At 37.8% G+C, this 25,935-nt stretch overlaps 1 protein-coding gene across 6 annotated transcripts in view; it reads left to right on the top strand.

Moving 5' to 3' along the window:
- The window catches only part of APP (amyloid beta precursor protein), a 259,277-nt gene that overhangs the window by 181,660 nt on the left and 51,682 nt on the right, over nt 1-25,935 (top strand). For all 6 annotated transcript variants that reach the window (XM_031458271.2, XM_031458279.2, XM_031458292.2 and 3 more), the window contains 2 exons: nt 17,698-17,826; nt 18,701-18,800. In XM_031458271.2, coding sequence (XP_031314131.1) covers nt 17,698-17,826; nt 18,701-18,800 — 229 coding nt within the window. The remainder of the gene's footprint in view (nt 1-17,697; nt 17,827-18,700; nt 18,801-25,935) is intronic.

Here is a 25,935-nt window from a genome sequence, read left to right as displayed (position 1 = left end):
CCGTCTCTGTGCAATAGACAGTCCCACCTTCCCAAGGACTCACAGTGCAAGAGTTGATACACCTGGGGTGGTGACAATTCACGGTACAGTTGAAGTCAGGGAACCACCCAAAGCTGGAAGGACTTTAGCTGTAACCTAGCCCAGCCCTCTCTTCATGTGATGTAAATGAGGTCAAGAAAGCTGAGATCTGGCCAGCTCATAAGGCTTTTTAGTGGAATAACAGGCACTAGACCTCAGGTTTCCTGCTCAGAGCAGGAGCCACATTCTCCAGGGATAGGAGCCCTATTCAGTCATGCTTTAGTCCACAGCAAGGGGGCTTATCTGTGGTGTTAAGTGACAAATGCCCTGAAAGGTGTACCGAGCAGTGCGAGCACGGATCTTCTCAGTGAGGCTTCATGGGAGAGCTTACTTTGGATGTAAGGAACATTCAGAGAGTGTGTACATTATGTCTACTTGTTCTATCCGTTATTGAGTGAAGGGTATTGAAATCTCTGACTGCAATCATGGATTGGTCTCTCTCATGTGATGCCATGAGCTTTGGCTTTGTGTATTTTAAGGCTCTGTTTTTAGGTGCATAAGCATTCAGTCTTGTTATGTCCTTTCTCACCCCCTCCCTCTTATCATTAGGAAATGACCTTCTTGTTATCCCTAGTAATATATTTTGCTCTAAAATTGCTATATCTGATATTAATTAAGCTTTCTTGTGATTAATGTACCATAGTGTATCATGTATCCATCCTTATGCTTTTGTTTCGCTTTTTCATTTTTATACTTGAAGTACATTTCTTGTAGGTAGCATAAACTTGGGTCTTGCCCTTTCATTGAAAAGACCATTTAATGAAGTTATTGATATGATTATGCCTGAATCGATCATCTTGCTGTTTATTTTCTATTTGTCCCATCTGTTCTTTGTTCCCTTTGTTTTCTTTTTATTTCAGCCACCTCTTGGGTTAATTGAATATTTTTTATGATCCTATTTTGTGTCTTTTGTTGGTTCTTAGTGTTAACTCTTTATTATTTTGGTGTAGGAAACATTTTTAACTTCTCACAATGACATCACACCAGTACAAATGATGTTATACTATCTCCCTAATATTACAAGAATCTTACAATACAGTACTTTCATTTCCCCTTTCCTAACCTTTAGGCTCTTTTTGTCATACTTTTTTCCATACTACATTATTGTTATTTTTTAAAATAATTATCTTCTAAAGAGTTTTAAATAATAAAAATATTTATTTGCCTATATAGCTACCATTTCTGGTGTTCTTCATTTTTTATGTAAATCCATCTGGAATCATTTTTCTTCTACCCAGAGGACTTCTTTAAAATTTTTTTAATGCATTCAGAGTAATAAAGAATTCTTTTTGCTTAGCTATGTCTGAAAATATCCTTATTTCACCTTTGTTTTGGAAGACATTTTTACTGGGACAGAATTCTGGGATGAAATTTTTTTCTTCAGCTACTTTAGTGATGATGCTCCATTGTCTTCTTATTTGCATTATTTCCAACAAGAATACTGATATCATCCTTTTCTTTATGTCTCTGTAAATAACGTATCTTTTTTTAATCTGACTGCTTTTAGGGCCTTTTCTGTATCCTTAGTTTTGACCAATTTGATGATGAGGTGCCCTGGTGTATTTCAGTCTGACATTAAGCCCATCTGGCTGTTTTTCAGGTCATACATTATAGTTTTCCTATCTGGAAGTTCAATCTGAATTTTTGTTTGTTTGTTTCCTATCTTCCGTACCTTTACTTAATTTTAAACCTTTGGAATTTTTTGACTGGCTGTCAGACAGTGTTGAGCACTGGATATTGTTGTACATTATACCTGTAACTGTGCTTGAGCTTTGTGCTGTAATGCAGTTAAATAATGTGGAAACAAAGCAGTTACCAGCCTGTGGCTGGTTGTTCCCCAATACTGAAGGAAGATGCTACCGTGAGTGTTGAGTTACTCTGTTTGGATGTTTGAATGGTGGGAACAGGTACTATTCTTGACTCTGTATGAGCACCAGATCCTGTTACCTCAAATCTTTTTGGATAATTTTTTTCTTGTGGCCTAAGTTTCTTTCAGGAGCATGCATTGGTTATTAGCTACACCCTCATAGGGCGTTATCTGAAAATCTCTGGGTTCTCTCTCCAAGCAACTCCTTTCTCTCCAGTACTCTTTCCTGTGACCACCAGCCACCTTCATCTTTCCATATTCTCAAGCCATATCTTCAGCTCTCTGGAATTTACCAGGCTCTCTCTGCCTGGGTTCCTACGCCTGGAGCCACAGCCTGGAGACTCAAGACAGTAAGCTTGGCCAATCATAGAGCTCACTGCATATGTTTCAGTGGTCTCTGTCCTTCGCCTGATGTCTTACATCTTGCAGAAATATATATACATATATATATACAGTTCTATATATGTTGTCCACTTTTTGGTTCTTGCTGGCAGCAAAGTAAATCTGGTTCCCACTGTTCGACATTGGCTGATAGTGGCATCTGTGTGTACATGATATAACTAAATCAAAAAGTCACCCACATGCACTGATTCTCCTCATCACTCTGATTTTTCTTTCTATACTAAGGTTCAGTGCAGAAAGCTCTGAGGAACCATAAAAAAGCTTCTGGTGCTCTTCCAGACAGCGGAATAGTACTGAGCCTATTCTTTTCATGACATCACTGCAATTGAGTGTCTGGTCCAGGGTGACACCACCCGTAATGGGCAGGGTGGAGCTGTGAGTCACAGTTGACCACTGCAGTGCCGTCTTACCAGACCAGGCTTCCTCTCTGAACAAAAAGCTTTTGAAAAAGAATGTTCACATTAGCATTTTGATTTTCTATTCAGAAAAAAATCTCTGTCCCAGCACTGCTCGGTAAAATTCTGTTTATGTCTCTTTGGAGAATGAGTTCCCTGCTTACTCTCTTTTTCTAGAGGATGTGATTTGGGGGGCGGAGCCGTCAGCATCATTTGCCCAGAACGTGGCAGGGTGGTGGGCGTTGAGAATCTTAATAGCTGTCATTTAGTGAAGTGTTCGGCTGAAAGTCCAATCTCTGAAGTAAGATCTTTGCCAAACTGGTCATTGATGGAGCTAAAAATAAGATGAGGACTAAATGGAGTCTTTAACAAATGCACATTCCAGATCTTTCAGTTCAGTCCCATCAGCCATCACGGGAAAGACGGTGACAAGAAGAATGTCTGCCAAAGCTTCACGTGTCACCAAAGGGGTAATTTCAGATTGGTCATAATCGTGCTTGCCCTGAGTCTGTTGATCACTCCATGTAGAGTTAGACAGTATGTTTATTTGAAATAAAAATTAAAAACTGGATTAAGAAGAACGATTTTACTGTCAAAAAAATCAGATTATTGCTGATTTATCCAAGGATTCCTGTTGAATTCTTGCCTAGAAATGAATAAAACTCTCTCATGTAATGAAAACTGGGGCCAGGTAGTCACAGACCTGCAATCTTGGCATGATCTGCCATTTTTGTTGAGTTACTGTCTTTGAGTGTTTTGTTTGAGTTTTAACATACAGCTTGACATGGCACGTAGCTCTGCACTTTGAAAAATGGGCGAAAATTCTAAATCCCTTCTCAAGGGATTTTATTATATATTGCTGTTGAAAGACATAAATCTAGAGCTTGCCTGTAACTGTCTGAGGAAGGTCATGTCTTACACTGGAGCCATAAATAAATATTTCTGAAATCTCCCTCATTCTTAACCCAGGGCCTGGAAAATATGGAATATTTAGTAAATGTTAGTTGAATATAAGAAAATGAATTAGTCAAGTGTTTTTTTTCTACAGATTCTAGCTGATATCACCTTCAGAATAATTACCAACTTAACCCTGACCACGTTCTACCAAAGAGTCCCAGACTTCGCCAGTGGGAATCTGAAATAATGTGGATTGTTTTCACAAAGCTTTGAAGCTTAGGTTTAATCCATACGGTCACTTTTTTTTCAACCTGAGCATGAAAGTATGATGTGATGATGTTTTTGTGCAGCTAGAATTCCTTGCTCTACCATGAATTTCATTTGTGAGTGTCCATGTCTGTATGTGCTCTTGGTTCCAGGTTTCCTTTTTGATTAATTACTTGCCTACTGACTGGTATACTGAATGGCCAGCCTGGAAGTGCAGTGTTTGAATCATACTTAGAATTTATGTGTGTATGTATCTATACATAAATATATTTCAAATATTGCTATAGCTAAAACTGTGCATGTCTGCCTTGCCACCCTTCCCAGGAATAAGAAAAACTATAAGGCAGTTAGGTGTATCTCTTTTCTTTTTAACTGAAGTATAGTCAATTTTCAATGTTGTATCAGTTTCTGGTGTACCGCATAATGTTTCAGTCATACATATACATACACATACTTGTTTTCATATTCTTTTTCATTATAGGTTTCTACAAGATAAATTTGAATATAGTTCTCTGTGCTATACAGAAGAAACTTGTTATTTATGTATTTTTGTTCTTTATTTATTTTATATATAGTAGTTAGTATTTGCAAATCTTGAACCCCAATTTATCCCTTCCCACCCCCTTTCCACCCTGTAACCGTAAGTTTGTTTTCTGTCTGTGAGTCTGTTTCTGTTTTGTTCATTTGTGTCCTTTTTTTTTTTTTTTTTTTAATTCCACATATGAGTGATACCATATGGTATTTTTTCTTTCTCTTTCTGGCTTACTTCACTTAAAATAATGATCTCTACGTCCATCCATGTTGCTACAAATAGCTTTATTTTACTCTTTCTATGGCTGAGTAGTATTCCATTGTATAAATATACCACAACTTCTTTATCCAGTCATCTGTCAATGGACAGTTAGGTTGCTTCCATGTCTTGGCTATTGTAATTAGTGCAGCTATGAACATTGGGATGCATGTATCTTTTTGAGTTAGAACTCCCTTCAGATATATGCCCAGGAATGGGGTTGCTGGATCATATGGTAAGTCTATTTTTAGTTTTTTTGAGGAATCTCCATACTGTTTTCCATAATGGCTATACCAAATTACATTTCCGTCAACAGTGTAAGAGAGTTCCCTTTTCCCCACACCTCTCCAGCATTTATCATTTGTGGACTTTTTAATGGTGGTCATTCTGTCTGGTGTAAGGTAATACCTCATTGCAGTTTTGATTAAGGCAGTTGTATGTTTGCCCTCAGGACAAACTCTTAATCTGTAATCTATAGAGAGCTAGTGACTCTTCTGAGGACAAGCTCTTCAATTTTTTCACTTTTCTCAAAGTTTCCTTGAAAAACGTCAAGGAATTGTACTTTTTTCCCCCAGAAAAGATAAATTCTTCCCCAGAGTTGCAGCACACATGGTTAAAGTTCCCTCACTGTTGGAGGCCTTTAAACTACCAAATACAAGTATTGCTTTTAAACTAAATTATTATCATCAAGCACAGGACTCTGGCTTCCTGCTTTCACAGAGCTCAGATTCAAGCTTCATGAAATAATGAGTTAAATCATATCTGAGCCTTCCCTCTTGTAAATGGCAGGGTCTACGTCATAGATGGAGAAATGATGATGATGTCATGATGATGCTATTGCCCGACTGTTCAGCGTCCTCTATGATCTGAAGAGAAATTAGACCTAAGTGGGATCCTGTACAGAGAAACTGAAGGCTGCAGAGGAATTTCTGTTTAAACTTTCCATTGTAGGCTTAGGTCTGGAAAAACTTAGGAGCCAGTTAGTAAGAACTGAAATGTTTTAAAGATGAGGGATGAAAAACCAAAGCTTTCTTTGCGATTCTAAGATTTTTGGTGTTTTTTTTACAGATACTCTTCCATTAGACACCATCCTAATTATCATCCTGACTTCAACAACTTTTCAGTATTTTCTGTGCAGAAGTCAGAATTTAGAAACATGTTCATGTCTGTCTTTCTCTCTGTCTGTGTGTCTGTGTCCCAGGAGTGTGGTCTTGTGTTTTTTTCTAGTGTCTTAGGAGACATCTTATCCAGACTGAATGTAGATACTGATTACTGAATTGCAGCCATCTTATCAATACCAAAATTAATTTCATGCTTTTATCTGATGCTTCACACAGACTCTCAACATTTAATTGAGTCAAAAAAAAAAGGCAGTTTCTTTAGCACCTGCACCCTTTCCTTTCTCATTTCTTTTTCTTTTTTTTTTTTTTTTTAGTTGACTTTAATATTAGTTTCCGGTCTAAAACATAGTGATTCAATAATTTGATAGATTGCATACCATACAAAGTTATTATAATACTATTGACGACATTTCCCATGTTGTACATTACATCCCTGTGACTTGTTTATTTTATAACTGGAAATTTCTGCCTTTTAATCCCCTCACAGATTTCCCTTCCTTCCCTCCCCTTCCCTTCCTCTGCTAGTGACCATTTGTTTGTTCTCTGTATCTGTGAGTCTGTTTCTTTTTTGTTATATTTGTTCGTTTGTTTTGTTTTTTGGATTCCCCAAGTAAGTGAAAACATACAATGTTTGTCTTTGTCTGATTTATTTCACTAATCATAATACCCGCCAGGTCCATCCATGTTGTCACAAATGACAAAATTTCGTTCTTTTTATGGCTAATATTCCAGCGTGTGTGTGTGTGTGTGTGTACCACATCTTCTCTATCCAATTATCTGCAGTTGACACTTTGGTTGCTTCCATATCTTGACTTTTATAAATAATGCTTTGAACATTGGAATGCATATATCTTTCTGAGTTAGCATCTTTGTTATCTTCAGAGAAATACCCAGGAGTGGAATTCCTGGTTGTATGCTAGTTCTATTTTTAATTTTTTAAGGAACCTCCACGTTGTTTCCCATAGTGGCTGCACCCATTTACATTCCCATGAACAGTGTATTAGATACATTCAGCAGAATGTTATATTTTCTTGATATTCCTGAAAATGTCTTCATTTAATTCGTTAGTAGAATCATTTGTGAGACTTGCCATTAAGGAGTATGATTTTATCCCTAACTTGAGATTTTGCTCAATGCTATTTGGTGAACTTTAACAGCAGGGCAATACATTTTCAATTAGAAGCAGTAATCATTGGAGAAAAATAAAAGACAGCAGTTAATTGGTGTGTTGTGGTAGGCAAACCAGTGACAGCATGAGGAGGTACCAACTAAATCAATCTGTAGCCAACCTGAATATTACCGTAACTATAAGTTTTCTAAAGTAAAAGAAATTGAGATCCTAACCCTGTTTTTGTTTTTATATGGTAGTTGCTAACTGCCCTTCTCCCTGCAACCCTTAATTTTCTGCTAATCACTTTTGGTTGCAAGAAATAAGAAGCATTTGTAGAACATATTTAGATAGCATATATCTCCAAGGTAAATATGCTACAACTCCACCTCAATATAATGGATAGTAAATAAAATAAAAATTATTTGCTGACATCTTAATATGTGATGGCACTGAGAGAGATAAATACTAAGATGTTTAAGACAGTCTACTGTCAAGTTTTGAATATAATCAAAATTTTGTCAAGCCATTTTGGAATGTACTTAAAAGACTGCCAGGTTGAAAATCATCTTTGAGAAATATAAATAATTATTCTGTACCTTATGTTTTTAGTATTCATTCATTCATCATTCATTTAGTTTTATTTGAGCTTTGTAAAAATTGGTGAGCACGAGAGGACTCATTAATCTGAGAGTTTTTAAGGACAGATAGTATCAAACAGTGGGCGGAAAGACAAACGGGAGAATCAGCATTTGTTGAACAAACTAAGCTGTGTGGTTTGCTTGCTATTTCAGAAAAGGCTCTCAGTATTACCTCTTACCTTGCTTTGAATCTTTACCAAGCTGGATAGACAGATCTCACTAAAGACCAGTGGGGTATAAGAAACCAGAGACACTTAGCATTTTCTGTTTTTTATTGAATTAAGTGAAAAGAAGAGTAAGAAGTATATAGGAAAGGCACCAGCTTGAAAGCTGCCCTGTTCCTCTGAGACCATATGCATCAGCCAGATTCCCTCCACGCCGGAGCCCCACTTAGGCACTGTCTTCAAAGTCTAAATAGCCCTTCACCCGATGCTGTCAGACCTACAGCCCTGGCATGTCATATTTCATTCTAGTGAAAGTTGCATATACACATTTGTATGTCAATACCTATTTTCGTTCATTCTTGAAAATGAAAACCCATTATGAAGACATAAATATTTAGTTTTTTAGACAAATGCATAGCACTTTATTTGATGATCCAGTGGTTACTTAACTGTCTGGCCTTACAAAATCTGTCCTACAGAACAGGCAGCAACAAGGGTCTTCTCCCTGGAAACATGTATGCATGTGCAAAGTTACACATGGGCATCAAGGAATTCACTCATTTTATGAAGTTCATCCATGGATCAGTTAAAAGATCCTGGGTTATAATTGAATTTTTGTAAGTGTAGGGGAGCAAAATTTGCCACCCCAAAAATGTCTCCTTGGCTTGAAGATTAATTTAGGCTGATAATTTTTAAGGCCCAAAAGACTCAGAAAGAACTGTTACCCCAAAAGGTAAAGACCTCAGTTCTTAACATACCCAAAAGGTAAGTTTACAGTCGGGAGATGGTGCTGACATTGTGTAGCTAAAGATTTTGAAAGATTTATTTAGAAAAGGAAAAGTACACCTCCAGGAATGGGAGGCTGGCTGATCCAAGGGAGGGAAAGCAGTGGTTTTTTCCTCCCCTTTCTCTTACACTCTCGCTGAGAGTTGGTCTTTTGATTGACAGCTCTTGTCCCTGGAGTGCTTAGTCATGTTTGGCCCCTTTTGCGCATGTCCTTACCCATGGTGTACACAGAAAAACTCCATGGGGGCCTAAACCACAGTGTTAATTATAATACAATGGGCACTGGGTCGTGTCCGGTTAAGTCCTTTCTGCTACTGCGCAGTCGTGCCTGTCGGGTTCTAACCGGTTTCTTGCTGGCCCTCATTTAGAAGTAAAGTCCCTTTATGCTGGAGGCCAGCATAACTCTGTATTCCAGACCATCCTCCCTCTCCTCCACCTATCTGCCCGGTGCCCCCACTTATCTAACTACCTAACTGACAGAACCTTTGGCCTTCCCCATAACTGCCTAAAAGAACATAGAGGACCTGTTCCAGGAAGGGAGCTGTCACCATAGTAACTACAGTATGAACTAGGCATGTAGACAGGGAGGAATCTAGCAAAGTCTGTTAAAATTCCTCTCTGTGTCCCATTGTGTCCATGTGGCCCAGCAAGCATTTCCTTTTCTCTTTCCATGTCAACTGCCTTCCTCCCCTTTGAAGTCCCAAACTGCTACCCCTTAACATCCTCTTTTGTCTTTAGCTGAAGATGGTATTTAAGTTGAGAGTTTCAGCCATTTTGGTGAGTTATTCAGTTTTTCTGGGTCTCTCACATGCATACATATGATTCAACTTTGATTTTCTTCTGTTAATCTGTCTCATGTCAATTTAATCCTTAGACAAGTCAGAGGAACCCGGAAGGGTAGAAGAAAATTTATTCCTTCCCGGCACAAGCTTTATCCTGAGTTTTCTTCTATTAATGTTTCTAGTAGGTCAAGGCACTGTGATTAGGTAGAGTGTGAGAAGCAGGTGAAATTAAAAGAAATATACACGTGCCTATCTTTGAAAATGATGTAGCCACTTAGGGAATTCATGAAGCAAAAATGCCAAAACCTAAGTATGAATATACAAAAGTGAAGCATATTGTTGTAACTCTCTCTTAAGTCAAGAGTATGTCACCGTTGGCATTTGTCAGATGATCAGACCATTTGACAAATCTTTCCAATAGTCTGTGGTATTTTAAAACATCTTTTGTTTACCATTTCTTCCTCATCCCTGTGGGCTTTGCCTTCTGGGTTGCGTTAATAATCCAGTTCATCGTTAAGGACTTCTGTATGTTTCACTGCTTGACTAAACTAGCATTGAAGACATACAAGTGCCAACAATTTCTGGCCCCTCTTTGCTCTCTGGTCAGCAGATCCAAGCTATGTGTCTAACAGATGGTAAAGCTGGTCCAGAAGCATACATCCTGGGGTTTGGGCCAGGTCCAGAGTTCTGCAGGCTGTCTTCACTGATGGATCGCTGTGGTCTTTGTAACTGAAGGAAGAACTATTTCCTCTACTCTGAGTACTCCGACACCAAGTGTATGTAGGGTGTTCCCTCACATTAAACAAATCTGACACTAACTACCTAGAGTTAGCATAGACCCCACCACCACCACTAGTTAAAGGTTCAGTCCCACAAGACTGCCCCCTGCTGTAGAAGCCAGTCAAAAATTATATTTTCTGATGGAACAGCTATAAATCAGGACTTCCCATGACCCCCCTCTTCAGCTTTGATAATTTACTAGAACAACTCACAGGGTGAAGGCTTTACTTACTGTTTATTGTAAAGGATAAAACTGGAGAACAGCCAATGGAAGCCAGATTGTTTTTGGGTTTTTTTATAGAGGTTCCATTAGGTAGCCATGAATGATTAGATCATTGGCCACTGGTGGTGATTAAACTCAGTCTCCAGCCCCTCTCCTCTCCCTGGAGGTCAGATAATGGGGCTGAAAGTTCTAAGCCTCTAATCCCAAAGTTGGTTCCTGTAGCAACCAGTTCCCATCCTCCAAAGTCACCTCGTCAGCATACAAAAAAGATGTTTTCCTTTTTTTTAATTGAAGTATAGTCAGTTACAATATGTCAATTTCTGGTGCACAGCACAATGTCCCAGTCTGCATATACATACATGTATTTGTATTCATATTCTAAAAAAGGATATTCTTATCACTCCAAGGGTCTAATAAGCTCTTGTGTCTGGAACCAAAGACTAAGACCATATATTATAACAACAGATGCTTCTGCCACCGAATTTTACAAGTTTTAGCTCTGTATCAGGGCCTCGGGGCAGAGACCAAACTTGTATCTCTTATTATGTCCCAGTAACCAAAATAAATTGTTTCTGGGAACTAGCAAAATATCTCAGGAAAAAAACTGTGAAACCTACCAGATTTGACAAAAAGTCCAGAGGCCCCTCATTTGTGAATGAAAGGATTAAAACCATTAAGGGTTTTCCTCTATTTTATACCAGTGTGAAAACACCTGTCTGTAATTCGCAGGTTTGCCATCTTGTAACTTGGAACGAGTGATTTAATTAGAAGGATTCTTTCTCGTCCACTTGCAAATTGGGGGTTAATTGTTCTACTCTTTTACAATTAACATTGTTCTAGCTTTTTGTTAGCCATAATTAGAAAAACAAATGGACTAATTGAAGGTTGAGATGAGATTGTGAAATAGGAAGACATCTTTCTCCCAAAGAAGAGAGAGATTGTCAGGATAGACTATATGGAGGCTTTGGTGCCATGTCCCTGTTAGGAGGTCATCTGCTTCCTTGTGGAGGACGGAAGGGATGGGAGATGGCTTTGTCTGGGTACCACTATGTACGGCACAGAGTCAGAGCCATACAGGAATCTGGATATGCTGAGAAGGGCTGTATCTAATGCTTCCATATCCCCAAACCCTGAGAAACACTGAAAAGGGGCCGGCATGTAAATCTCCCCCCATTTCCTCTGTTGCTTCTTCAAGACTTCTGTGTTCAACTTGGCATAGGATTATTTATCATTTGCCTTCTTATACTCATATTAAACTACAAAAATCATTGATGTGCTTTTCCGAAGAAAGGCATATGCGTGAATTTTGCAGTGGACTTTAAAAATGTAGCTCAACTCCTAGCTTTAAAGACCAGCACAGAGGTGATCCAAAGGTTCCATGGAAGCTTCCCCAGATGTTGGGGGTTTGGTTTGTGTGCTTGTTGCAAATTTTTCTTGCAAAGATGAGCATGCATGTGAAATGGTGAGGGAGGTCCACTGTGGAAAAATCAGCTCAACTGAGACCATCTCAAGCAGAAAGAGGTTTCACTCTCTTTAAATTTTTTTTTTTAATCTGCGGACAGAGATTTTTGTACAATTTAAATTGATGTGCTCTAGATTTCTCAAAATCCAAGGTGGAGAACTGTGAATGTAAGGACCCTGAATCTCCTTGTGAAAACAAGAGAATTGCTTTTTCTTGGTGGGTGATTAACTTCCCCAGCCACAGGGTTGGAAACCACTCTGCAATTTACTGCTCCAGGAAAAGGTTTTCTGAATAAATCCCTTGTGACCTGGAAAGGTTAGGGTGCTCCCCCTAAAGTGACTCATTTACTTCTTTCTTCTTGGCAGGATTATGCCATAGGGCTTTTAAAGGCTCTTGACAGATCATTCCATCTCATTAGGAGATGGTTTCAGGCACAGGTGTCTGTTACAAGATGCCAGGTTTCTATGTCAAGCATAAAGCTACGGATGGGGACACACCGGGGCTGAACACTCATGTTTTAATATACCTCCTGCATGACCTGTGGAGTGGAAAGCTACCCATTCAGACATGATTGGCATCCAGTCAGTCACATGGGTGTGGTCGATCCAAAGACACCAAATTTATGAAATTGCATAAAAGAGCCAAGTGAAAAGGACGGTGCAGCTGAGAAGTGGGCACGTGAATTTTGTTTTATTTTTTTGATTACCTTTTATAGAGTAAGGCCAGGAAATTTCCTTCAAAATTACCTTCATCATTCTGACATCAAAACCCAAGTCACAGGAAGACAAGTCATGACATCTTTTGAAATGAATGAATGAACCTTGTCATTGCTAGTCTGAGCCTGCGGTAGAGTCTATTAAATGTTTTCTGGGAAGAGCTCGCCGTTAAAATAGCTCCCTGAAGGACCCCAGCACACTGGGTGGGTAGGTCAGTGGATACCACAAAGACTGGGAATGCGTTTCTTCTTGCTTGAGAGATGCTTGTTTTCAGCTCAGATATCGTGAATGTTATATTTTGCTCCTGGAACTCCTTGTGCAGTTACATTTAACTCTAGATTATTCATTAATTTAATTAACACTTTTGAGCAACCAAATTGTGCCAGGAGCTGTGCCAAGAGCTAGAGAGCTGTTATGCTCTTGTTCCAAGAAAGGGAAATGGTTAATGTTCCAAAATGTAAATCTTCTATTTTCAGGTCAAGTGTAATCCATTTTAGTAGGTCTACTCTTAATCCCTTAAGAAACGTCTCTTTGAAATGACTTTTTTTAAATGCAGTGTGATTGTGAAGTGAATTTAATACAAATTGAAAAGTGCCACATCTGATGCAAATAGATACTTTGTAATTATGGGCTAAACACTCTTTCAGAGACAGTCACGACAATAAAAAAGGATTGGCTATAATTAGTCCCCCTGGGGCAGATCTTTTCCTTTTATTATCTCTGTTCTTTGCTATAAATTTTAATAATAAGATTAGCCATTCAATGACAATATAACCAGACTGCAGTCTTAATACGTAGAATATCTATATTGTGAAATTGGGGGAATTTGGCAGAACAAAAATGTTATTACTAGTTACAGAAGATGTAAAGACTTGAGAATGGTTGAAATTATATGCATAGAGGTTAAAAACACGCTTCTTAAAATCTCTACTTACTGTCAATGTCCTTATGAGCCGCTGAATTCTTAAGCTTGTTTTTCTAAATCAAATGAATAATCCTGTCTTAAATGTAGGGATTATAACAATAGAAATAGCAGTTACTTTAAGAGAATATATTTCTATGGAGATACCAGGTATTTTTTTCAATCATTTCTGTATGAATGTTTCTGTGTTTTTAATTAAAATTTTAAGAAATTCATCTTTCTCCTCGCATAATGAAATAAAATTCCCTAAACAGTTGAGGTTCCTTGTTATTCTGCAATCCAGGAGGTAGCTCTAGGAGTAACTAGTTTTAAGCCTTGGAAATTCTGTGCTCTGGCTAAAAATGATAAAGGCAATTATTTCTGTATTCAAATGAAATATGCATGAATCATATACCAAAGGCAGAACTCCTTTTTTTTTTAACTAAAGCAAATGAAAATATAAAAGTACAGAGAAATGTTATCTATTTTTCTTTCTTAACTAAAATAGCATTTGTTGGTGAAGTGTCGACCTAACTGCCGTTTTATTTGGTATGATTTATCTGCTCCAACATAAAAACTAATCTGATTTTTATATCTTTCATTTCTAAGCATGATTCTTAGAAATACGTTTATACGAATAAATCAACCAAACAGAACCTTGTAATTCATTTAATGAGGGATGGCAGAATGTCTTTCTGAATGTCCTCCTGAATTCTCGTGTCCTGAGGCGCCGGCACTAGGAAGGAAAGGCCGGTGTTTATACGGATGCGCACACAGTGTGTATCTGAGTTCACATGGACAGTGATGAGGTCAGCGCTTAGCCTGGGCTGTTAGGGCTCGTTATTCCTCCAGGAGCTTTGTTCCAGGGGTCTGGGCCATTGTGAAAGGCCAGTGTGCTACCGGGTTCATTGTCAAGCTCTATGGATTTGGGAGTGGGGGATGGGGAGAGTTAGGAATATATTTCTGAATATATTTCTGAGGCATATAAAGAAATGTTGGTATTAAATGAGATAAGCAACTTTAAACATGTGAACACATTCACCATTTAATTATCCATCTTAGTAGAAGATAAGGATGGATTTAGAACGAGAATCCGTGAATGTCACAAAAGCCTAACTTTTTATTAATACCTTTAATCTTTTTCCAGTAATCCCAAGCAGGCTGACCCAGGACCTGCCTATCTTGCTATTTCTACTCCCGACATCTGAGGCATTAGCTAAAGCATCGCGTGATGCCAAAAACCAAGGACAGTATTTCGGAGATTGAGTAAGCTAAATCTGGATGATTTTCAGCACAATTAAAAGAGTGGATATTAGTATGTCCTAGAAGAATATTATCTGAGCTTATAATAACCAGAAATCCAGGCGAGGACTTCTGGAACAGATTCTCGCTGCTAACCATTCTACTGTTCCTCTCCATTTTCAAACTCTGTAGGTTACTTCGTAGAACGAGTCTTTAGCATGGTCCATTTTAGAGTTTGCTTGAAAGGCGGGCTCACATAGTGATCAGGAGAACGGACTGTGGAGCCGGAGTGGGGCTGCTCGTTCCTGCTCTCCCCCTGACCAGCTCTGTAACAAAGCTATGTGACCCTTAACCTCCTTTGTGCCTTGTTTGCTTCACCGCTGAAGTGGGGGAAGCAGCTGTACCTCTGTCATGGGGTTAATAGGAAGATTTGATGGGTTACTATGCAAAAAAGCACCTGAAACACTGTCTCATTCATATAAGCAGTCAATAAGTATTGAATGATTATTGTTTAGAGGACAGGAAAATGAGGAGGGGATGGAGGCAAGGACTGAGTAGAAGAAATAAATGTGTACTAAGTAGCTGCGATGGGCTCAGCATTATGCTGGGTAACTAACACACATTTCTAATCCCCGTGTATGCTATGCAAAAGTTTGTTATCTGAATGGCACAAATGAGGAAACAGGCTTCGATATTTTGAGACTCATGTTTGTTTTTAAATTGACTGGCTTTAACAATTCCAGAGCCAGTTTGGAGCCAATATGTCGCAGCTCACATGCTTGGAGGTGACGGTCCTCTGAGGACAACGTGCCTTGCAGAAACATTTATAGGTGGCCAGCTACAAAAAAAAAAAAAAAAGAGGAAAAAAATTATGATGACAAACAATCCTTATGTTCATTTGAAGTCTTTTTTCTTATATGAGCTCTTAAAGAAAAAGTTCCATTTTCTTCAAAACAGCAAAGCTTTTTCAAGAGGGAAAAAAATGAAATAGTACAATGGAGAAAGCACATGCAGCCCATCAGCTATACAGGTGATCGCACTGGATAAATGCAATTAGCTGCAATCCTTTCTGTCTCTAACCTTGGACGTGTAATTGCAGTAGAATTAGAGGGAGTTTTTTAGGCTTTGGTGTTGAATCAGGCACACGCATCAAGGGTATGTAATACTCTGATTGTGTAATCCTGCATATAAAATACCCATCACATTCAATGACACTTGGCCTTTGGTTTTTTTTCTTTATTTTTTTTATTGAAGTACAGTCATTTACAATGTGTCAAACTCTAGGGTACAGCAGATTGTCCCAGTCATACATATACATGTATTCATTGTCATATTCTTTTCCATTAATTACAAGATACCAAATGTAGTTCCCTGTGCTATACAGAAGAAATTTGGGGTTTTAATCTGTTTTTTTATATAGTAGTTAAATTTGCAAATCTCGAAAGCCTTTGATTTCTGACCCCAAAATTACCTTTTCCAAATGAATTTGTTTAAACTTACTATCTTTTACCTATATATTTAATCGATGGAGTTTGTCAGTTGTTACCTCTCTTACTACTTTTCTCCTGTCAAGATTTAAAAGACCTTTCTCTGATTTGCAAGGTCAACAGGATTTCGCAGTACAAATAGGAGTTGTAATGATGTGCTGCAGAAAGCTATGTTTCAAGCTGTGATGTCTGCCCTTTTGGGGGTTAGGAAGAAGCACGTGCTTTTAGGATAAAAGAAAGAAATAGATGAGCTTAGGTTTACTTGCTTTTCACTGTATGTATTTGTTTGTTTTCTTAAGTATAGGAAGGGGGCCTGTGGAAGACATAAAGGAGGCAAGCACAGAGCACCCTTCGGGAGTCAGGCACTGTGTGTTGTGTGATTTCTGGTAAAGAAGAACCAAATCTGGCCCTTGAGGCTCTCACAGTTGAAGAGGGTGGTCAGAAACATACACAATTTAATAGAATATGTGAAGTGCAGTAATGAGGATTTGCATGGCATTTCAAGGGAGCACAGAGAAATCACACCACTTCCACCTGGGGGTCAGGAAGGTGGCCCCTACATTAAGCAAAAAGAGAAGGGGAGGCACATTCCCTTAAGTATTGGAAAACACACACACCCTCTCTGCAAATAAATTCAGCACCTTCCAACTTGTTTTCAGGGTACCCAGGACTCAAGTTAATAATAACTAGCTAGACCCAAATGGCCAAATTTCTATTCCTGGTATGAACTTGCATAGGTAATTTTTGTTGTTTTAACAAAGAAGAAATGTGTATCTTTGGAAATCTTTTTACATGAATTATATAGTAGAATGCATTTAGCAATAGAATTGTTAAAGACAGAGAAAGGAGACTTTGTCCTTTTTTTATTAGGATGAATGCTTTCAAGTAAGACGAATAAAAATGAAATGAAATTAGAAAAAAAATAGAAGCACTTAAGAAACTTAATTGTTGCTGAAAGAATTCTAATCTGATGGCGTAGAAAGAATTTAATTAAACTCTAAAAAAAAATAAATAACACATTGGCCTTTCTCCTATGAAAATGATATCTCTTGTTGTTTATCAGCTATTCCTTGACCTGCAAATTAGTAGTGGTTAAATGGTCTATTATTTTTCTCACTTTGGTTATTATATGTTGCTGCTGGTGAGATTATTTGTGGAGCAATTACTGGTGAGATAACCATTAAGACTGTGCAGATAGAAATGTGGTCTCATATGTGCCCCTGTTCATTTGGGTGGGAAAACGAGAAGGACCTAACTTAAATCTGACAGATTCAAAATCAGTGCTCCTTCTATAGCAGAATACACTATTCTAAAAGCAAATGTTTAGAAGGACAGTCATCATCATATGTATCAAATGCTAAATGCCCTTATAGAGATGAAAAGTGGCCAATGGGGTAAGGCATTACCTAGGAAGAAGTGGATGGAGAATTGTTTGGAAGGGAGCATTGCAAAAAGATGACCCAATAGTTCTTTCACATCATGCAATGAATTAGCAGGAATGGAATTCTGTTAGCTCTGACCCAAAGCTAACAGAAGACACGATATTTTGGACAAACCTGTACATTTTTTCATGTTTTTTCCCCTCCAGCCCCGTCACGTGTTCAACATGCTAAAGAAATATGTCCGTGCTGAACAGAAAGACAGGCAGCACACCCTAAAGCATTTTGAACATGTTCGCATGGTGGATCCAAAGAAAGCTGCCCAGATCCGGTCCCAGGTAAGCAGAGTGCGGTCATCACGCAGCTTGGAAAAGCTAGTGTTCTTGCTCTTTTCATCTTTAGCTATTCCCAGAGTAGCTATGGTGTTGGACCTCTAAAGTGAGAATTCTTCAGTACCTGGTGAATTCTGAAGGTTAATGTTAGGACACCGTGTGGTTTGGCACTCTCTGAGTTATGAAAATAACAAAGAATATAAAAATCTTAAGTGTCTGCTGCTACTGATTCTTAAGGAGCCATTTCACACTCTGATGACTAAAATGAAGAAAACGAAAATTGTGTAAACCGAAACCGCTAAAATCTGGTTCACACTAAACTGAGGACAACCTATAAACTCTATTTAGATTGTAATGCTTGGATGTAACGTGAGACTAAATGAAGCTTTGTAGTGCTAAGTGTTACACTTCCCCATTTTTAAAGCTTGACAACTGGGATCTATTTCTGAAAATCTGAAATTTTACACTTCCTTAAACAGAAGAATTTTTCAAATATCTCTCATGAAATATCCAGTCAAATTAAGTAAGATGTGATCCTATCTATTGGAAAATTTGCGAAGACATATATTTAGGGCATCAGAGATTATTTAGGAATTTCAATATAAGGAATCAGAGTTGGACAAAAATTACCTTTTCAATTGGTTTTATATTGTATGTTTACAAGCATACAATATAATGGGAAGTTTAAAGCAGCTCCAAAGTTAAAGAACAAAAAATGAGAACACAAGAAAAATAAAGATGCTCTTACAGGTTCAAAGTTCCAGAAGCATTTTGTCAGTTCTATTGGGGAAGTTTGTATCTGTCTTCAGTGCTTGGTAAGGAAAGTAACTATTTCTTACTCCAGAGATGGTTTACTTGGAGCTGTCATCCTTTGCTGCAGGTCATGACACACCTCCGTGTGATTTATGAGCGCATGAACCAGTCTCTCTCCCTGCTCTACAATGTTCCTGCCGTGGCCGAGGAAATTCAGGATGAAGTTGGTGAGTGAGCTCTTCTTTTGATGCTATGTATATAAACATGTCTTCCTCCTGGAGGAAGGTACCAGGGAACTGAGTTCGTCTGCATCAGGATCCACCAGTGTTACCTAATACGTGGAAGGAAAGAGTAGATTACCTTTTACAGTGAAATTCTCGAGGGCAGAACTAGCTTTCATCTTAACTATCACATCAGGTCTTAACTATGCAGACTTACAAAGGCGGGAGAATGTACTTGACTTTTGGTCTGTTTGTGGGATAATGAGCAACTTGTTACTGGATTATACTTGTCAACAATCCTCTAATTTAGACAGTCTTCTAAGTATCACCTTATGATGCTTTCGTACTTTACAGTTTACTAAAAACAACCCTTTCTCCATCTCTTAATTCTTTATTATCACAAGCTTATGAGTGGTATGATAGTCCTATTTTTCAGGTAAAGAAACTCAAGCTTAACAACCTTAGAAACTTGCCTATGTCACATATATCCCGGGGAGCACAGGACTCTCCATAATGAGTCCTGCCCTTTGTTAACTGGCTTGGAGGTAGACGTGGGTTATCTGAAATCAGAACACCCAGGATGGTGTAGATGGGTGTGCTGAGGCAAGAATTCCTGCTTTGAAGTGCCCAAAATACCACTTGGCCTGATTTTTACATTTCATGCCAATACCATTCTGCTCTTTTTTTCCGAACTTAGTAATGCCTTGCAAGTGTTGGTTGTATTACTATCAAGTATTTGGCACTTATCAGATGATAATGGTCTGTTCAGTATTGAGTATTAGTGTATGGAATCATTTCTATAAGAAATGAATGTTCTTGTTAGATGTTTATCGGATAGATATTTGTAAGGAAACTTTAAAAGACTGTGTATTAAATAAGTATAAGAAAGTTCTCCAATAAGTTGTAGAAGAGACAAAATCAAAGAAATCATCACATTATTAGGAACTGAAGCTCACATCTTCTAGCAGAATGTGTTTTTTGCCTTATAGCCATCTTAACAAGCTTATTTTCATAAGCAACTTCAACTGAGGTGTTGCCAGTAATACGAAACTGTAGAGGAGCACGCCATTGCCAAGGACTAGAATATTTCACTCTCACCCAGTAATTACATTCGACTCTAATTAAATTATCAGAACTTTTTATTGAGCAAAATACTGCTGAAAACAGTGGCCACTAATGAGTCACAGTTCCACAGAACAGATGGTGATTCAGATATCCTGAGTATTACAAAATGCCCCAGAATGGGGCCACGCACAAAACATCAAATCTCAGTGACAGGGAGACTATTCAGATAATTAGAGTCACAGTTTTTTCTGTAGAAAAACTATTCAGTCGAATTAAGAGCATGTTACTTTAAAAAATAGGTTGTCATTCTAAATATACTGAACACCAAATCCTGAAAGATAATTTTTACAATTTTTATTTTTTTGCCTCCCTTTTTAAATGGCTGTTTCCTGGGGGAAGAGAAGCTTGCATAAATGAACTTCAATTAAATAGGTCTGTGGAGCATTTGGGACCCTAACATCAAAGCAAAAGAAGAGCACCCCCTAGGGAGAATGGCTTTTCTGGGCTGAGTTTAGTTGTCTTACATAGTTCTTCATTTGAAGGAACATTTTAAAATAATTTACTTTTAAAGTAGGAATCCAGATGAAACAAGATTGGCCATGGGTGCTAATTGTTTAAGCTGAGTGCTGGGGGTTTTTTTTTGTTTTTTTGTTTTTTTGTTCTAATTGAAGTACAGTCAGTTACAATGTGTCAGTTTCTGGTGTACAGCAGTGTCCCAGTCATGCATATACATACATATATTCATTTTTGTTTAAGCTGAGTGGAAGTTCTCTGTGGTATCTTCTACTTTTTTTTAAGCTTCATTTATTTATTAAGTTTTTAAATTGAAGTATAATCAGTTTACAATGCTGTGTCAATTTCTGGTGTACAACATAATATTTCAGTCCTACATATACATACATATATTACTTTCCATATTCTTTTTCAATCCTCTTTACTTTTTCATACACTTGAAATTTTCCATAATAGAAGTTGTTGTTTTCTTAGCTTCCTTTCTATAGAGGCTCTTCACAGACTTCTTCCAGTGTGTATCTGGTACATTTAATGGTTTCTGATGAAATGCTTTGTCATCAGTCTGATTTGCAACATCTGCCTATTCTGTTTGTAATCAGACTTTAGATTTGGAGTTAGTTCAGTGTCAATAAGAAGGATACTAAAATTCAGAGCTGCTGGTAAAAGGACAAGATCCAAAAGAACCTACAGATGTATGTTTTTTATATGAAAGTTTGTGCTTATAAATGCAGGCAACTAGGGTATGTTTAATGCAGTAAACATCTGGAGAGAAATACAATAATTTTGTTAAATAAGGGTAATAGTTGTTCAGGAGAGGAACGGTTTTCACTAGTCCCAAGGAACTGCCAGGATCTTTCATGACACGGGTCTGCTTGCTTCCGTTGATTTATGCTCCCACGAGGGTAGAATTCTCTGTTATGGGTAAAAACCATTAAGAACCTAGCCACACCAGAAAGAAAAGGGTGAATGTGGGAATTGGCATCAAATCTGTTAAGAACCGTGAAGTGTGACTGACTAGAGCCTAGTGGGGCTTTCCTGTAATTCACACAAATGCAGCATATGATCTAGTGACAACTGGTGAATTCAGCAACAGCGCCCCCAAGTTACAGCTGAAGAAACTGAACCTTAGATAGAGGTCACTAACTTGCCCTTAACAGACAGTGAAGTGATGAAAGTGGAATTGGAGCCAGGGTCTGCACGAGTCCAAAATTCATGCTCTCTCTGCTACCCATTCTCCTCTCCCAGGCAGAATTTTCTTCTACTGAACCTCAGGGTCTAAAGCACCATGTATCCACCTCCAGTACTGTACTCTGCTTTGTATTCATTGTTTGTTTACATGTCCACCACCACCCCCTTTCCTGTGAGCTTTTCCAAAACATGTCATGGTCATGCTTGTATCTTCGGGATCCAACAGAGAACCTGGTACTCTGTAGGTGTCAGTGAGCATAGACTAGGTTGAAGCGAATCCCCAGGCTACACGGTAGATGCTCCTTAGGTTAGGTTGATCAGGTGGACTCCTCCAGAACCCTGAAGACCCACCCTGAGCACCCTCCGCAGCACCTAGCGTAGCGTTGCACAGAACAGATCTCTTTCCTCAGTCACAGCATTCTCCAAAGCTGTAATTGATCAAGCCAGCAAAGTGGGTGCAGTTGGCAAAGGTATCAAAATAAAGAAGAAAGCAGAGGTCTCAGGTCCTAATGAATTACATGTTACACTGTTGTCCTCTATGGTTTGCATGCCCCTCTGCTATTTGATGATCTGCCCAATTCAGATACCTTGACACCTGACTAATTATGTATATTGTCTGGTTTGACTCTCCCATCAAGCGGCATCTGAGGCTGTTTGTTTGATGTGCTCCACCAAGAAATATGAATTATCAAAACTACTCTATTAGTTTTATAAAAGTTTGTCTTTTATTACTTTGTAATGATTTTTCAGTTCAGTTTGACTTATTATTATGTCCAGGTTCCTAGGCACAGTCATTTATTACTTAATGTTTTCCTTTAAAAAAAAAAAAGTGTTTGCCTACAAATTTTCTGCAAAGAAAGGCTTAAGGCGTTGTTTGTAGAGGTGGGAAAAAAATCCTCTTATTCATTTTAAATAGCTGTTTAGGATTTTATTTTTTTCCATTCAGCAAATGATAGAATCATTAATTTAAGGAAAATATGCCTCTTTTTCAATGTCCGTATGTGTTTTACTCATCTTCTAACCCTTCAAAAAGGCAGAATGCCTTCATCTCTACTATTGTTCCTTCGCACCTTTGCTTTGGCAATATGCTGTTTAAAATGATTGGGGGTTTTTTTACCCTTTGTAATCTTTCTTAAATCTCTGCTAAAAGGATTCTAGTCTTCTGTCAGCACTGGGGTTATTTATCAAAGTGTTTCATTTTGCAGCTACCTCAAGGCTAAAAATGGCAACTCTCAACTCGGAGACGGCTGTTTCGCAGAATGCTATAATAACCAATTTCTGAGAAAGGCATACTTGTTTCATACCCTGGGGGAGCAGCTCTTTTAGCATTCAGAAAATTAGTCCAAACATGAATTATTATAAACCAGATGTTGGAAGGGTCTCTGGCTGAGCAAATCCAGTGAATGGGGTGGGACTGAAAAATGTGTCCAGAGATCAAAAAACTCAAGTTAATGAAAGAATGCTTATAATTTCTTATTACAATTTGACTGTGTCCTCTTGATAAAATCTTCTCCTCTTTGGGGAAAATATAGCATGTTTATTTCAAGGACAGTGTTTCCATTCTCTGTTCCTAATAAACCTATTAATTTTGGGATTTAATGAATCCAACGTTGTCTAGGTTTAAAATAGAATATTTGTAGCGCTTGCCAGACCAAAAACAAAAAATGGAACATCCATTACTACTGAGAATTTTAAGTATCTTGTGTATAATTGTTAGTCAAGGAAGGGCATCAGGGAGAAAAAAATTGGAAAAGTAAATAAAATGAGAGAACTGTTAACTTTTTCCGTTCTTATTGTTTTTCATAAGAATGACTTAAGTATATGTAGATTTTATATTTTACAGCTGATTTAAGTATTTGGAAATAAGGACATGTATTTGTATCATAAATTTCCAAAATCATGTTCTTCCTTTAATTTTACAATAGTCTTAGAGCTCCTTATTCACATTTTCTCCAATATTATTACCTGAATTACAGGTATGACCAGGGTTTATTTGCCTACCTCTAAGTGTGTATCTTTGTCACTCTCTTAGCAAGACAGTTACTCTTCCAAAATAGAACCACTCATTTTATAAACAAGAAAATGAAAAACGTTGTCAAGTGAACCTACGTATAAGTGTACTAATCCTCAAAATGGGAAAGTATACTATAATGATAGCACCCTGGTTTTCTGACGCTTTGACCGCCATGTTGAAATGTCTTAAAATAGCAAAATATAGGACACGTCAATGCCAGTGAGTTCATACCTTAGACCCAACTGGTCTGTAAAAGCCCTTAAGCATTTAACTCAACCATAGTGGTTAGTTTAGTGCTTTGTAGACATTTAGCTCTCTATACCTCTTTTGAATATGCTATGTAAGTTACCTTTTTCTTAGGAGTTTAATCACATATATATAAATCTAATGTTTGTGTCATTCAGATGATCTACAGAAGTCATTGATAAGGTCCTTTAAAAGCTGACATATGTAACTTGACATATGGAAATTATTGACGTGGAAGTTATTCAGGAAAACAACATCAATTTCACTGAATAATTTTTATAATATTCCCCTCTGGCAAACAGCTATTTTCTGTATTTCTAATCCATAATTTTAAAGGGGAAGCCAATGCTTTAGCAATATTAAAAAAGAATGTACTTCCTAGGAAGAATGAATGTCAAAAGGTTTAATTTAAAACAAATAAACATAATCTCTGCTGTTCTAGCAGATGGATTATAGACACTAATATGTATAATTCAAGATGGTACATTGATCTTGTTTCTTGCAATCCAGGTGGACACTGGCAGTCCTTAGATGACTTAAATACAAACCACATTGTTCACCTCATGCCATTGCACTGGCTTACTCTGGATTATGTTTTCGGTCTGAATAAATAAGTGGTGTCTATTAAAAATCCTTTGCCTAGTTTTGAATTGGGCTGTTTGCCTTTTTATTATGGAGTTGTAAAAGTCCTTTATAGATTCTGGATACTAAGCTATCAAATATATGATTTGAAAATATTATCTCCCTTTCTGTAGGTTTTCTTTCTACTTTCTTGATATCCTCTGAACATGCAAAATTGTAAAACTTTGGTGAAGTCTGTTTTATCAATTTTTTGGTTACTGTTGGTTGTGCTTTAGTATTATATCTATGATCCATTGCCAGTCCAAGGTCAAAATATTTATATCTATGTTTTTTTCTAAGAGTTTTCTAGTTTAGCTCTTACAGTTAGATCTTTGATTCATTTTGAGTTAATTTTTATATAAGGTGAAGTAAGGATCCAACTTCATTCTTTTGCATGTGGATTTCCAGTATCCCAGCACCATTTGCTGAAAAAACTATTCTTTCTGCCTTGAATGGTCTTGAAACCCTTGTAAAATATCAGTTGACCAGAGATATGGGTTTTATTTCTTGCTGTCTGTTCTATCCCTTTGATCTGTATGTCCATCCTTATTACAGCCTCCCACCATTTGATTAGTGTAGCTCTGTAGAAAGTTTTGGAATCAGGAAATGTGAGTCTTCCACCTTTGTTCTTTTTCGAGATTGTTTTGCCTATTCAGAGTCCCTTGCTTTTCCATATGAATTTTAAAGTCTTTTTTCCGCGTATCTGCAAAAAAAAAAAAAGATAGTTGAAATTTTAATAGGGATTTCATTGAGTCTATAGACCAATTCCAGGAGTATTCCTATTGTAATTTATTAAATGAAGTTTTTAAAGCCCTGTCACTACTTGAAGAGATACTCACTACAAGATGATTCCACTTTGACCCCATTCAGGAGTGTCAAGGTTCAAAAACAACAGGAAAATTGATGTAGCACATTGTCACCTTTTACTCCGAATTTTGTGAACTTTACCTTAAATCGTGATTACTGTGACACACTGGTGGTTTGTGTCTGTCTTTATGCCATTCTCTGATGGGTGGGGGCCCGGGGGCATGGAGGCATTGCCCCCGACACCAAGCTCTGCAGGTGCCTGTGAGGCCCCAGTGTGCTTCCAGGTTTCTTCTTAACTCACCAGTTCTTACGCAGGGCCCTGCGATTTGAATCAAAATCCAAAAAGAAGTCCTAACTAAAATGACTGGGGCGTGAAGTCAGACCACAGTGGTGGCTCCTAGACCACTTCTGGCAGGAAACTCTACAGCAGATGTGTCCTGATTTTTTTTTTTTTTTTTTTTTTTTTAGCATAGTCTGGAGAGCAACCAATGATTTTACACTGAATGAGGGTTGGTTATTTTGTTTTTCACAAGCAGCTGCCTTCAAGGTTCATATTTTAAAAGAGGGGGAATAATTGTAGTGATATTTGCCACCTGAATATAGAGATGTGTTCAAATTGAGATTAATTTTGAAATCTGTTTCCACAAAGTCTAACTGGGAAAGAGATGAGTGTGTTTGCACGTGAGA

The sequence above is a fragment of the Camelus dromedarius genome, chromosome 2 (genome assembly GCF_036321535.1).
Source record: "Camelus dromedarius isolate mCamDro1 chromosome 2, mCamDro1.pat, whole genome shotgun sequence".
In the NCBI taxonomy this organism is placed as follows: Eukaryota; Metazoa; Chordata; class Mammalia; order Artiodactyla; family Camelidae; genus Camelus; species Camelus dromedarius.
The sequence above is the reverse complement of the archived record's forward strand: the minus strand, read 5'-3'. Positions and strand labels throughout refer to the sequence as shown.